Source organism: Tachypleus tridentatus, chromosome 4 (assembly GCF_004210375.1).
Source record: "Tachypleus tridentatus isolate NWPU-2018 chromosome 4, ASM421037v1, whole genome shotgun sequence".
Lineage (NCBI taxonomy): Eukaryota > Metazoa > Arthropoda > Merostomata > Xiphosura > Limulidae > Tachypleus > Tachypleus tridentatus.
In genome coordinates, this window is record NC_134828.1 from 101,053,206 (window position 1) to 101,068,456 (window position 15,251).

Sequence of the window (15,251 nt, forward strand, 5' to 3'; positions counted from 1 at the left end):
CTAGTGTAAACACAAGGCCTATGGCTATATTTAAATTGGCGAAGTTCTGTGAAGGCGTAACCTTGCTAGGTACATCACCAGTACGCATGAAGCCGTACAAAAGGGCCTTTTCTTTAACAATTACTGATCGCCACTTCTAGCAATCTGTTAAATAAACACATCATTTTAACTCTGCCGAACAAAAGAATTTCTGCGAAAGCAAAGCGGGATTAAACATAATTTTGTGTCTTTGTTTGTTTTTATCACAAAACTACAAAATGAGTTAATCTTAATTTTTTTCACCAGTGAAAATCAAAGCCAAAATTTTGAAGTTATTAGTCGGTAAACTTACAGTTAACACAGCAGAGAACGGAATTAAAATACATAAATTCCTAAACTCATTAAGGTAGGTTCCTTATAGTTTTTATATATAAGTATAAACAGAACTGTAGTCATCAGAACATGTATTATGTAAAAATAAACTTCTTAATTAAATTAACAATTCTTACTACAGAGTGAATTACTACTTTATCGATTTAGCCCTCCAGTGGCACAGTGGTATATCTGTGGACTTACACACTAAAAACCGGGCTTCGATACCTGTTGTGGGCAGAGCACATATAGCCCATTGTGTAGCTTTGTACTTAATTCTAAACAAACAAACTTAATCGATTAATTAATATTTTAATTTGATGATATTGTTGTTCTAGTTATTCAGACTTTTTTCTACCAGCGTAAATTATATGTTTAAGTAAAGATATTTTCAGCGATTTCAATATTGTATTAGTTTCAAATTATTATGCTTTTCAAGATCAGTACTTGAAGTAATATATATAATTATAAATATGTATATATAATTATGATTTATATGTTTCACGTTTTGACACTGTGCTGCTAAAGTCTGGGGAAACGTGAAGAGGAGTATAACATTATCCTAGAAAAGGGGACCTTAGTTTTGCCCTTCGAAATTAATAAATTGTTTATTTTATCAAATAGCAGAATGTTAATTAAAAGAGCTGTTTCTTTTTTATGTAGAAATTCTTTTCAAATAAGAAGAGCGTTTCATTATGAGAATGTATCACCGGTAGTAGGAACAGAACCAGACAGGAGTTCCACTGATTTTAAAGTAAGTATGCCTGACGATTTTTAATACTATTAATGATGCTACTATTATTGCTTGTGGTAGCATTTAATTTCAATAATAATAATCTTATATTGGATTAAGTTGAACTCAATCCACTAAACGTAAGTTCGAGGAAGGTCAAACATAATTCAATGTCATTTAGATGTACAAGGTGGCCCGTAGTGCCTACCCATCCATATGTCTTATGTATCCAGTGTATCTGTGTGCTGTTCTTCATTCTCGCTGCATAATATTATGCGACGCAATGTTCTGTGAGACATTTTCCTCAACAAAGCAGGGGTTGTTGTTCCAAATGCTGCAGTAACAGCTGCCTTCAACTCATTAGTATTATTGAATATAACATAATAACATATGGATGAGTAGGGACGTACCGGCAACCCTGCACAAAAATCCTATGTGCTTTCCTACTTACTACAACACATTGCCTGTAGTAATAGACTGATCAGTTGAATCACTAATGAAATGTGATTGCCTGAGTGTGTGATATTCAAATGACACCTATAACTTGTATACCTTTAATTGCTTTGGTGTAAATAAAGTGCCTCAGTTGAATAGATAATTAGGGATTGGTTGGGATAAGATCACATAAAATTAGTAGGATAGTATTGGAAAGTATGGTAATGATCCCTATGTAGGGATGGGTTTGATTAAAAATGGCAGTCTAAACATTGCATATGCAGTGACATATTTAGGAAGAAGGTAGAGGGAGCTCAAGCCCAGAGCCCATGGTCTTATCGGAGGCCCACTAATAATTTTATTCTATGTAAAATTACTTGGGGTGTAGGGCTCACACAACTGGGCTCATACAACCTTAAATCCACCACTGTGTACATGGTAACATGTACACCAAGACATCAGGAAAACATAGTTAAAAGGTTAAATAAGAAAAGCCCTTCAGTAATCAAAACTGCTTCAAAAGTTTGGATAGCCATTCTTGACCTCTAGTAAACATGCTCAAGAAACATTTACTTCTTTTCAGTCTGCAGCAACTCGTAAACCACAGTTTGCCTATAACTAGCTTGCACACCAAACACTTCACTACTCCATAGGATATACCTTTTCATACCTAGAACAGCAAGTGATCCACAGTAGGTTAGTTATAGCCCAAAATACTAATCACAGACTGATCAGTAAGCCAGTGTGCATTATATGGACATAGATTATCTATTGTATACCGCACAATCTTCTGAACATGACTTATCTTAGTTTAAGAAGTAATATGTGTATATATTTTATTGTGGCTGCCAACAGAATATAGAATTGAATAATTTGGTAAAATGGTACATTCCAGCTAGAAGCTACACGTATGGCTTTGACTTATAAAAAGTGCAGAAACTAGTAACAAAATATTTTATTCTAAAATTAAGATGTGGAGATTGAAAAAGATCAGAAACAAGAGAGCATTTGGAATGGGAGAAAAGTCTGCATTATTCATTCCTGCATTCTACCACCTAACATTTATGCATCCTCCTGTCCCAAATGCTCTCCAGTTTATCTTCTCAATACACACATCACAATAGCTGTAGAATAAAGCTCTTTATTACTAGTATATTGAACTAGGTAGAAAGTTATACATATGGGTTTGAAGTCCTAGAAATTTGATTGATAGTGTCACTCAGAGCACTGATGTGAGCTGAGAACCTGTTTAAAGCAGTTTCTTAGCACTGTTGTGATAAGAACCTATTTATGGCACAGTTTTTCACTATAAAAGTGTTACAGTATGCTCGATGTTTCATGTGGAATTTTTTTAAAGCACTGACGGTTCCTATAAGGCATATATATGGTGATGGTATCAAATATTCTTTGGACGTATGCCTTTGCTGTATACATTTCATTACATTCTCGAGTTTCATATGCTCGCGTTTCTAATACATTATACATTTTCAAAGGTCAGACTCTTTTATAAATTGTTTTTCTGTGGTATGATTACAGTTGTATTGTATTCCTGTTACACTGTAAATGTATTAAGAGGTTGAATGTTGAGAACCATTAGCTTACCTGCTATTGTGTATTACATCAAAGTGGAGGAAGATTTTGCTTGTTTAAAATGTCTTGTAATTCGTATTTGAATTCAAATAAAATGACGAAAAAATTAGGTACAAACAGTAAATCTGAAAAATATTTATCACACAACCAACACATGTGCCAATGACCCTTATATATTGGACTTTAGATTGTAAATATATGAAAAAAAGGCTCAAACTTGTAGTGGGTAAGTACTACTGTTATTATTACAGTAACATAATCAATAGAATTGGTGGGGCTTTCCAATTTGTTCGGAAGTATCAATATTTATTCATGTTATAAATAAATTATCAGACACTTCAGCATATGGTAGGTTTGAAATTAACAATATTTTACAAAGTCAGTATTTAAAAAAAAAACTTTTTTTAATTATTACAAAAAATAATTGCCAGATTTTAGTGGTTGAATTGTTACAACTTCAGTTAAAAAGAAAACTTGAATCAAATTATAAGTTCCTTCTCTCTCCTTGAAGTAGGACTATTAGAAAAGTAGTAGTTAACTTTTCTATGTTTCAGCTGTAATAAGAGATTTAATATGCAATAGAAAGGGTGCCAGTTTATAGAATGCCTCATCTTGAAAGTATAGGATATTGATTATCAGGTTCTTTCTGAGTATTTTAACTATGGTAAAGCCATGATAGCATTTATTATATAAAGTAATAATATATTGAATATTTTCAAGTACTGTCATGTTTGTGTAATTTTAACCAAACAACTGTCTGGCATAAGTAACTGAATAGATTTATAAAGTTTTTGTTGTTTTTTTTTATACTAATTAATTACTTTTGTGGAATCTGAAATACCACAAATATTTTAATTTTGTTGAAGTAGCTATTAAAATGTCTTTATATAGTAATTCTTTAATTTTGTTTTGTTTTTTAAGGAAAATTATGCAGCAATGAAAAATTTGGTTGACCAGTTGAAAACAAATGTCCAGAAGGTTATGGAAGGTATAGATGTACATTTTCTTTCACTGAAGGAACTTATTAATTATTAAAGGCAAATAATAAAATTAAAAAACTTTTCCTTTTGATTTTCTCAGTCAATTTTTCACAAAGCCTTTATTACAGTTAAAATATTTAGAGTTGCATATTTTATAAATAGTATGGGAATAATTCTTATATAAAATTCAATTTTTGTGTTTGTTTTCGCTTTTGACAAGCTTGACTAAGTGAATAAAATGCTGCTAATTAATTTATTTTATAATTCTTTTATATACATTTGTAATATCACTTACAGTAGGGAACTTTCTTTTTCTGTATGCCAGATTTAACAAGTATATATATTTTGAAACACTTGAGTTTTTACTATGTGTTGCCACTGGGAGTCAACAGAATTTTAAGATGCAATATGCTTTTTCAGCAGAATATGTGAGTATGTTTAAATTCCAAACTCAAAAGTAGTTAAAAGTGCTAATATCTAACTTTTTTTTCTGTTTGTTCAACAGGGGGAGGTGAAAAAGCAAAACAGTTGCAACTTTCTCGAGGTAAAATGTTAGTCAGGGACAGAATTGATAATCTTTTAGACCCTGGGTATGTTTACCACTGTTCTTTGTCATTTTTTCTCCAGAAATATGTGACTTTAACTGGTTGTGAAATTCAATAATTCAGTGATTAGGTATAAAAAATTGATGGTGCTATGAGAGACAAACATTTTCACTCTAACTTAACAGCTCTCTCCAGTGTACAGTATTTGATTGGTAACAAGCTCAGTGACTTAATAAGCTGTTGTTGTTATTATTATCAGCAGAATGCTGGGCTATTTATATAATCTATCCAAGTTTTTATTTCTTTTTTCAAATAAATTTACTAAATATAACAATGTTAATTTTAAATCCAGAATTGTTGTTTGAGCAACTGCAGAATAGTTTGATATATTTAGTAAAACAAATTACTGGTCAGAGTGAATTAATTATAGCTTTTATTTTCAACTTAACATTGTTAGAGTCCATTATAATATGCTTTTGAAGAAAAACTAGAATCTTTATTTACTTAAAATGTACCTCTTTTTTTTTTTTTTTTTTTTCGTGTCTCAACCTGAACTTTTGAAGGCAATAACAAATGGTTGCTAGTTGTTGGTTTTTTACTACTAGCAAAGTTAGGACTACGTACTTCTAGTAGCAATGTTCTTCTGTTAAAGTTAACTATTTCATAATTATTTCATCTATTATATGTTAGTAGATGTGTATATATCATATTTATCAGTCCTTTACAGCCCATGTGTATTTATTCTTCAAATGTAAACATCTATCACTAGTCAGTAGGGGCTGTTAGCAGGATGATATTTGTATTGACTGAATTGTACTGTTTTGTTTTTCAACAGAACAGTTTCACTGGGTAAACTCAGACATGCTCGCAGCACATCAATAATACAGTAGCCTGCATGGCCTCATGCTATACGGAAAGTAGTTCATGAATTTTAGTTTAGGTTATGACCAAATTTGCTAAAACTCTTCTTGCTGATTTGAATTTGCTAATTAAGATCCAGTGTTGTGATGTAAAGCATAACCTTAGTTTCTCAGTTACAAATATTTGATGTCTGTCTTTATACAACAGTATAGTTTGAAAATGTTTTTTCTGTGCATGCAATATTGCTGGTCTAGGCCAATTAGAATTAAAGTATAAATGTCAATGGGGTCACAAGAAGCTATCTGTGAGCTTGGCTGTGAATATAAACAATTGATTGCCTGGTTAATGCCATTACAAAGAACAACAGTATCTGAATTTACTGGTAAGAATAGAAAGACTTGTAGCAGACTCAAAACAGCGAATATCATGACAGATATTAACTCTATCAGTCCTTCTGAAACTCATTTTTCAGGTGCCTTTGACAGTCTATGTGATGTAACCTGTCAATTGACAGTCTATGTGATGTAACCTGTCAATTGACAGTCTGTGTGATGTAACCTGTCAAACTTGAAAGGCTCACTTGTATCTATAAGTCTACTGTCTCTTTTTACTAATTTTGAACAGCAAAATTTGTTTTAATTACAGTTAAGTTTTTATTTTAACTATTTCACAAAATAACCCTCCTAAAAAAAAAAATTCAAAATAAATCTAAATTATCCTCATTGTCTTTCTATAATGACATTCATCTTAATTAACTTTAATATGTTAACATTATATGTCTGTTTATAATTATACTTTTATTTTGTTTTTTGAACTGTCTAACTACTATTCTCATCATAGTAAGTTGTAAATCACTTGGAGAACATGCAGTTCCCATTACACTCAAACTACATTAACCATGAGCTGCTCACATGCATGCCTGAAATGTTTTATCATATTAATTTTTTTTTCTTACTTACTCTAACTTTAACTAAGTTATATAGATTTGTATTTTTACATTTTATTTACTTTTATAGCAATAAATAAAAAATGAACATGGAAAACAAGAAATGTTCTTACCCGAGTATTCTTTTTACGTGCTGTCAATTGTCAGTATTAGTGTATTAATTAATTTTTATTTAATTAAATAAAGCACCAAAGAACACAGACTAATAACATGCAAAAAGCAGACAATTTCTTCTAACAATCACAATTTATTTTAGTTTTCTAACAATGTGAGAAGACCATTACACATTTATCCAAACTAGCTATTGTGACTCACATGGGAACCAAAGTTGTATTCTAAGTGAAACTGGCTCTTACCTGATCAGAAAATGATGTAATATACTGAAAAACTTTGACTTTCTATTGATTATAGTAATGTACAATTAAACAAGATAGAACTATAAGAAAAAGAAAAAATGAATTTTATAATGATGACAAATAACAAAGTTAATAGATAAAGGGTGGCATAAAATCATGTCTGTAGTCTTACATATTACACTACTACTTAAACTAATAAAATTTAATTGTAGACTGTTTCCAGCCTGTGACTCAAGAGAGTTCAAAACTTAAGGACTAATTTTGTGTTATGAGAGTTGCAACAGTAAAAAATAGAGAATAACTACTTCATCTGTAACCCAAACTAAATTAGGGAAGAATAAATAGTTGGTTACAAAATTGGCATTGTATTTTATTAAAGGTTTTTGATCTACACAGTTTTCAATAAGTACAGAGTTTGGCACATAAAAATGACAACATAAGATAAAATATTTGTAGTTATCAGCTGAGAATCCTATTGATTAAAATATAATTGACGAGTGATTGTGTGTTCTAAATTAATTATTAATTAGATGAATAGCTGAATCTGTGGAAAGTGAAGTAGAACATTTGAAGTGACGAAGCAAATCAAGTAACAATTTAAGATTGTAAAAATGTGTCAAGGAATTGTTTACTGACGAATGGCATATAAAGAATTATTTTTTTAAAAAAAAGCATAGCATCCTTAAAGCAAACTATTGTTTGATAAACAGTTAAAATATGAAAGGGAGAGTAACAGCTTTAAGATCAGTGCCTAGTTGATGATTATAAAAGGTTTTTTTGTAACAGAATTTCTTGAGAGATATATTAAAAAGAATTGTTTTGAAAGGTAGTTGTACAATAAAAAGTAAATTAAAAATTAATATCTGTTATTTTTTTATGAATTTTGTCACAATTTAAACTTCAACTTGTGCATTTATGTGTAGTAGTTATATATGTTTATAGCAACTGATTGAAAAATTGGTTTTCAATGGGTTTTTAGTTCTCCCTTCTTAGAACTGTCCCAGCTGGCTGCCTGGGATATGTATGGTGGTGAAGTTCCTTCTGCAGGAATAATTACTGGGATTGGACGAGTTAGTGGGTAAGAAAATGTGAAGAACACATACAAAAGTTTTATTGAAACTTTGCCTAACTGTTATTAATGTACATGATATTGTGTACTCATATCTACTGTAAAAAAAAAATATACTTGGAATTAAAATACTGCTGATCATCTAGCTGACTTTTAGTGGAGCAAAACCAAATCTTAATTCTATGTGCAATAGATGTTAAGTAAAAAATCTATAATTTTAATAAAAATTGACATTTTGTTTTAAACTGTTCATCTTTATTAACAGGATGAGTCTGTTTACCAGTCAAAAGCTTGTACATTGTACCTTTTTATATGAAGTATCTTTGATTTGATTACACAGAGTTGAATGCATCATTGTAGCAAATGATCCAACTGTGAAAGCAGGAACTTACTACCCAATAACTGTGAAGAAACATGTTCGGGCTCAAGAAATAGCCAGACAAAACAATTTGCCATGTATATATCTAGGTCAGTAGTGAAAACTTATCAAAATTATAAGCTTTTAAAAAGGTTTTAATCTATTACTGTCTGCTGTAGACCTGTGTATCATATTTCAAATTTTAAGTAAATAATAATTTTGATTTTATTTCAAGAATATTATCTCAGACATATTTTAGAACTGTCACATTATAATTTATATTTTGTCACTTTGCAACATTTATATACTGAATTTACAATGAAAAATGAAAAGGAACTTGCATTTCTGTGGAACTTCCAGTAATATTGACTAAACAACACTCTTATTGAATGTTTAGAATTTTCTACACATCTCAATGCATAAGCTTATATTTGTTAAGAAACTATCATTCCTTGCAAGTACAGATATCCTTAAAATTGGGTTCTGATACCCGTGGTGGGCAGAACACAAATAGCTCATTATGTACCCTTGAAGGTAACAGAAAACAAAATTCTTGTATGATTTATCTTCTTCTCTTTCACTGGTTCTATTGACACAGCTTCTCAGTTTGAGCCTTTTATGATCTCGCAGCATATGACATAAATAATTACTATTGAAGCTTAGCATTCAAAGTAGCTATAGACATAGCTTAAATACTATTGAATAGAACAGATTATATACTATTTACATCAGTATAAATTGAATAAAGTGGAATGAGATATAATTTATGATTTTGTAGGATATAAAAAAAAAAAAAAAACTCCTGCAGAAAATAGAAAATCTAATGGGAAGTTTAGAAAACTTGGTAACAAATCACAGTTCACTAACTTTTCTATAGTTTCCTTAAATATTGTATTTATTCCTGAATGTTTTCATGTTATGTTCAGCTAGGTTTAGTAAGTGCTGCAGTCAATAGCAAACTGTGTTAAGGACTCAGGTATTTATTTATTGAATGCTGTTTTTGTGTTTACTGTATTTGAACAATGCACTTAAGAACTTTATTCATTGAAAAGAAACATTACATTAAATGTACTTTGGATTCAATCAAGTATATTATTAGCAAAAATACTGTTACCTATTCTGATCTGATGTCATTATAGAAAGTCAGGTTGTAAGTTACTGATAAATCTTTATCAGTGTGTACAGTGTTTATGATATGGTACATTACTTCTACTATTCTCATTCAGCACTGCTCCCTGTATGTAAAAATGTTTCAATACCACAAACCTTGAACTCCCACATACCACACAGTCAATATGGTTCAATTGTGTTTTGCATATAAATCATCTTGCTACATCATTTCACTGATAAGAGTGTGACACATCTTTCTGATATGCTAGTTCCTCTTTGTGATTCTACTGAACTGTCATTTCTTGCTAACAAGTGATCTAGTGCAGAAGTCTTTTAATTGTGTTTTTTTTTCACGTTTTTTTTTTCATATTTCTGCAAAGAAATGATACCATTTCCATATTTTATTACAGTTTATGTAGTCTAATGGGATAACTTTATTGTATTTTTAATTCTTCACCAGTTATGATGAATTCTGAAATTTGTTACCATATTGGATGTTCTTCTGCCTACATCCAACATAATTACACAAGCTTTAGGTTAGTAGGGCCTCAACTAAGGAATTTTCAGCATTAATTTGTCAGAAGATTGATCATTATATGAGTTGACGTTCTTCATCTGGTATTGCCCAACTTTCTCATGAATCTACCGAACTTGATTATCGTGAATAGAATTTTGACACCCATTTTACCTCATCTAATTATATACTACCTTCCTGAATCTCTTGTACATAATCTGATAAGCCTGACTCAGTCTTATTAGATAAGATGTGTCTCAGGTGTGTTCTATTTTATCCATTTCTCCAATTTCTTATGATCCTTTCCTTTCTTATCACATTACACCCCTTTCTCAGAGTATTTTGTTTTCTCTCCTACTCCTTACATTAGGGTTCTTTCTGAGCATTTCCTTTCTCAGTTGAGAATGGCTGCTAGCATTGCCTTGCTGTCCACAGGCCTCAGATCACTTTGCCTTGGCTTACCATCAGGTTAATCAATCTTTTCTTAATTCTTAGTTAGAGTCACAACTGCCTGAATAGGGGGCTCACCATGAAAATCCTCTCCCATTTTTGTCTTATCCTTATTTCTTTCATACAGTACTTGTCCACCATATACTTCCTTTCTGAGGCAGTCACCTGAACTCCTGAGAAGTTTATAGAGGATACCTTTCCCTCGTTACTTCCTTGTTGATATATTTATCCTCTTCAGCTTTATTCCTTCTTACCTGTTTTTTTTACTGTTGGGATCTTCTGGTAAGAAACACTGTCCTGCTCCAGGTTTATTTACCATCCACTTATCTGTGGGACTTACAAATGGCTCATTTTCTCCATTGATTCATTTTGGGGGACATTTTTGAGTCTGGAATCACGTGGAATTTGTGAGGCAGCATTCAACCCTTTCATTTTTGATTGCTTATCTCTCTCATACTGATCACTTACAATCTCCTGTTCCTGTTCTTGTGCCCTCCTGTCATTTACCTGTTCCTACCACTGGAAGTTTTACTGTTTTTCATGTTTCTTGGGTTTCATAGGTTTTGAGCAGATCTATGTGGAGAATAAGGTAACTTCTACTGTATGGATACAATCCACTTCCATACAGTGGGACCTAGAGTTTGCTATTACACTCAAGCCTTTGAGCAGTTCTATGCAAAGGGTGATGTTACTTTGGAGTAGATCCATCACATTGCAGTTCATCCATACAGTTGGCATCCCTCATCCAACTATTACCTAGATGTTGGTTTCCAGTGAGTGGTTTTGGGTTAGTGCTGGACTGATCACCATAAATCCTCTCACAAAAAATAAGTTGGTATACAGTTTTATTTTGGGTGTTTGTATTTCATCAGGTTACCCACTGTCATAAATTTGTATGGTACCTCACAAAAAGTCCTAATATACATTAAAGACTTTAGAGGCACTATTTCTGTTCTTTTCTTATTTGTTGTTTAAGTATAACATTAAAGAACTGTTTTTGCTTCATTATTGGCTATCAATCCATAATTATTTCTGTTAAAAAGTGTTTGAGATAAATTACTGATTTTTCAGATGGGCAATGATTTAAATTATTTTAATTTTTTAGTTTGGAAAATCAAAAAAGAAAATATTTTAAGAAACTGGAAGTTAATAATCAGATGTCTTGCTCAAGGGGTTTGATAAAGAAAAGAAATAACCAAGTTTCAACATCATCAGTCACTATGATTCTTCTTTATTATAGGATTGAATTTGTTTTTTCATGGAAATCTTTACCTGTCAAATGTTCATTAAAAAGACATTTTACTTGTAGTAAAGTTACATTGAGAGAAATATTTGACAAAGGAATAGTTATTACCTTGTTTCCGATCAGTATTTTATTTGTATGTGTATTACCAAACCTAAACTACAGTTTGTTTTTCTGAATTACTTCTGTGTATAACATTTTTCACTAGGGTATTTAAGAAATATGTAAAAACAATTGGCAGCACAATAATATATGTACTAAAATAAAATTCTATATATTTTTATTTTAGTTGATTCTGGTGGAGCAAATTTGCCCCATCAGGCAGAAGTATTTCCTGATGTTGGCCATTTTGGACGAATTTTTTATAATCAAGCAGTTCTGTCTTCTGTGGGAATTCCACAGGTAAGATTTCACTTAATCTTGTTTTTCCTACTGCATCTTTAATCTGCATCCCTTAGTTCTTCATTGACTGATGTTCCTCTGAAGTATTTACTATTTGATAAACTCTGCTAACACTTTCATGACAGGCCGCTGGTCAAAGGCCTTGTCATCACGTTTGTTGACATGCATTTAAAATTTCATTGAACTACTATTTTATGAATGAATATCAGTAAGTTTGGAATCAAATTGTAGATTATAATTCAACCTGTATATTATATATCAGTTAATTTTTTAATTTAAAAGTAAGTATTAAAAGAATACAACCAAATATGAATTTTAGTGACTCATGTAGTATGTTGAATGCAGCACTGTTTAAAATTAGATGTTTGTGATGTCAAAATACTAAGTTTATAGTGTCATACAAATCAGGAACTCAAGTTACTAATATTATTAAGCTAAAACATAAAATAAGAACCTTATATGGCTTGGGTAACTGGTTTAGTAACAGAAAATTCTGGGATGTTTACGTTAAATACGTCCAAGATAACATCTTGAGAATACTAAAAAACAAAATGAATAGACATTATAATTAAAGTATTAACAGAATTTTAAAATTCTGGCTATCCTTTTCACATAAAGATATTAGAAGTTTTATTTCACACAAACACAATCATTTTGTTTTACATATCAGCTAAATTACCTGTTCTCTGTACATGTATCCAAATTAATTAAAACAGGTATTTAAAAACACAATGAAATTAGTTTTATGAAGACTTATTTAAAAATGTAGTTGTTTGACTGAGTGTATGGGAAATTTCCAACACTAACTTAAGAAGATTCTGAATTAACTGTTTCCCAACAGATCACAGGTCAAAGGTCATTCATCACATTTGTTGAATTACATTCAAAATGTTATTGAACTACTATTTTATGAATTCATGTCAATAAGTTTGAAATCAAAGTGTAGATTATAATTCAAACTTTAATATTATATACAAGTTATTTCTTAATTTAAAAGTAGATATTAAAAGAATACAACTAAATATAGATTTTAGTGAGTCATGTAGTATGTTGAATGCAGCACTATTTAAAATTAGATGTTTGTAATGTCAAAATACTAAGTCTATAGTTTCGTACAAATTAGGAACTTAAATTACCAGTATTGATAAGCTAGAATATAAAATAAGAATCTCGTATCTTTTCTATTTTGCTGACATATGGATGAAGTATTGAATCAAACATGGTGGCCACATTCAACTCTTTCCATTTTTTGAAATGGCCCTTTATATACTCTTACTACAGTATATGAAATGTGAATAACCAATCAACAATTTAGAATGTCCCCAGAGTAGTTCTCTCAGCCATTTTAATCTTTGAAAAGTCTTCCACATTCTTTCAGTCCAAGTTTTCAAGAAGATAGGTTGTGTCTTTTAGCCTGTTAGAAATTTCATATTTTTTTTCAGACATAAATGCATTTAGTTACTAAGCTTAATAAATTAGTGGAATTCTATATCAATGTAGGTATTTATGATTTATGTTTTGGTTATTCAACTGTATATATAAAACCTAAAAAAAATTTTTTTATATATCCTCCACACGCAAAATTTTAAAAGGATCAGCAACCTGTGTCTAGCAACAACCTAGTACAATGAAATGCACAAAATAACATTTGAATTGGAAATTTCTGTTTCTTAAAATACTGCTTTTGGTTTGGCAATTAGGTTGATTTCTTGTTATCAATAAGGATTTAAGATTTCTTTCATATCTGATTGGGATTTGCAACTTTCTAACTTGATAGTAATTTTTCATACTATAAAATATTATTAAAATTGTATATGATTCAAACAAACTAATAGAGTATCATGAAAAGTTACTTAAGTATTAGTTTAAACACGTATTAAACAACGTTTCCATTTTGTACTACTTAACCCTATCTCCATGGGTATCCTTTACTGCTCATGACACAAGGTTTTAGTGTCTTACATTCAAATGTTTATTAAACTCCTTTTTTTATGTTATACCAATTAGAACAATATAAAATCTAAGTTAATAATCCATACTTTAATAGTATATAAATTGTAAGTTCTTAATTTTATATGTCAGTGTGTTAAAAAAATCTTGAATTTCCTCTAGCATGATACAGCATGTCATCATCTTTTTTTTTATCTACAACCCCTCAAAAATGTATGAAATTTAATATAAAGTACTCTCTATGGAATATAAATTAAGAATTATTTTAATATTTCCTTTAAATTAAGTCATTAAAACTTGCATCATATGAATTATAAACTATGTTTTGATCAAACGTGCATTGATAATAAAACTGATTAATTAAATTGAGTGTAAATCTGTAACAGGTGGTGGCATGGTTATTTTGACTCAGCCATGTGCATAGAATTAAGTATATTCTTTAATTTTAACATATTATGAAAACATATGATGTGTAAGTGTTTTTCCTATTTCCACAGTCCTTATTCCTTTCTCTTTAAAGTATTTCACCTTTTCTAGCTTGCAGTAGTTTTAGGTAGTTGTACTGCTGGTGGTGCCTATGTACCGGCTATGGCAGACGATAGTATCATTGTACGGCGTCAGGGGACAATTTTCTTGGGAGGACCACCTTTGGTGAGTTAAGCTGACCTTTTCCTTTATATACTTGGCCATACTTAGTATATGAAAAAAAATTATTTTATTAGTGAGAAGGTTTAATATTAAAGGTTTTTGTTATTGAGGTCATGTATTCTCTGTTTAAGTCTTAATTGACAATTTATGAGATTTATGCTATTTAAAAATAATAAAATAATAAGGAATATGGAGTATCTTGAAGAAAAAAAAAGCCAAATCAAAAATTTTGATTTATAGCTAGGAAAACATATTTTGAGTATTAATTTCAATGTCTGATTAGAGCAAGCTCTACCTACTTAGAACAAAACAAAAAGTTAGTAATGAGTATAAGTGATTACATAGATTTTTCTCACTTATTTATAAAGGTTAAAAATGCATTCTTTCATCAGTTGGATATCCTCATTGTTAATGATATTTTAGACACACAGTGACTCAACAGTAAGTCTGGCTTATAACACTAAATATCAGATTTAGTTTTGCATTTTATAACAAACAAACAAAAACCAACAGTATTTTCTTCTATAAACCTAGTGATACCACAGGGTTTGGCCTGCATAGGAGATTTAGGTTAGTTTTAGCTTCTTTTATGAATTTTTGTTATAATATAAAAAACAATAACAACTTCCTTATTATTTCCTTTCAATACAGAAAATATTTGGAAATAAACATGCTAGCAAACAATGATGACAGTTTTAAAGCAACATGTA

At 30.4% G+C, this 15,251-nt stretch overlaps 1 protein-coding gene across 2 annotated transcripts in view; it reads left to right on the top strand.

Annotated features, from left to right (window-relative positions):
- The first annotated feature begins 838 nt into the window (after positions 1–838).
- The window catches only part of Mccc2 (methylcrotonyl-CoA carboxylase subunit 2), a 44,308-nt gene continuing 29,895 nt past the window's right edge, over positions 839–15,251 (top strand). For both annotated transcript variants that reach the window (XR_013027939.1, XM_076500176.1), the window contains exons 1-7: positions 839–1,105; positions 4,031–4,097; positions 4,595–4,679; positions 7,777–7,875; positions 8,207–8,334; positions 11,831–11,943; positions 14,431–14,544. Coding sequence is in view for 1 of the 2 variants with exons in the window: in XM_076500176.1 (XP_076356291.1) it covers positions 980–1,105; positions 4,031–4,097; positions 4,595–4,679; positions 7,777–7,875; positions 8,207–8,334; positions 11,831–11,943; positions 14,431–14,544 (732 nt within the window). In the remaining variant the exon portion in view is untranslated. The remainder of the gene's footprint in view (positions 1,106–4,030; positions 4,098–4,594; positions 4,680–7,776; positions 7,876–8,206; positions 8,335–11,830; positions 11,944–14,430; positions 14,545–15,251) is intronic.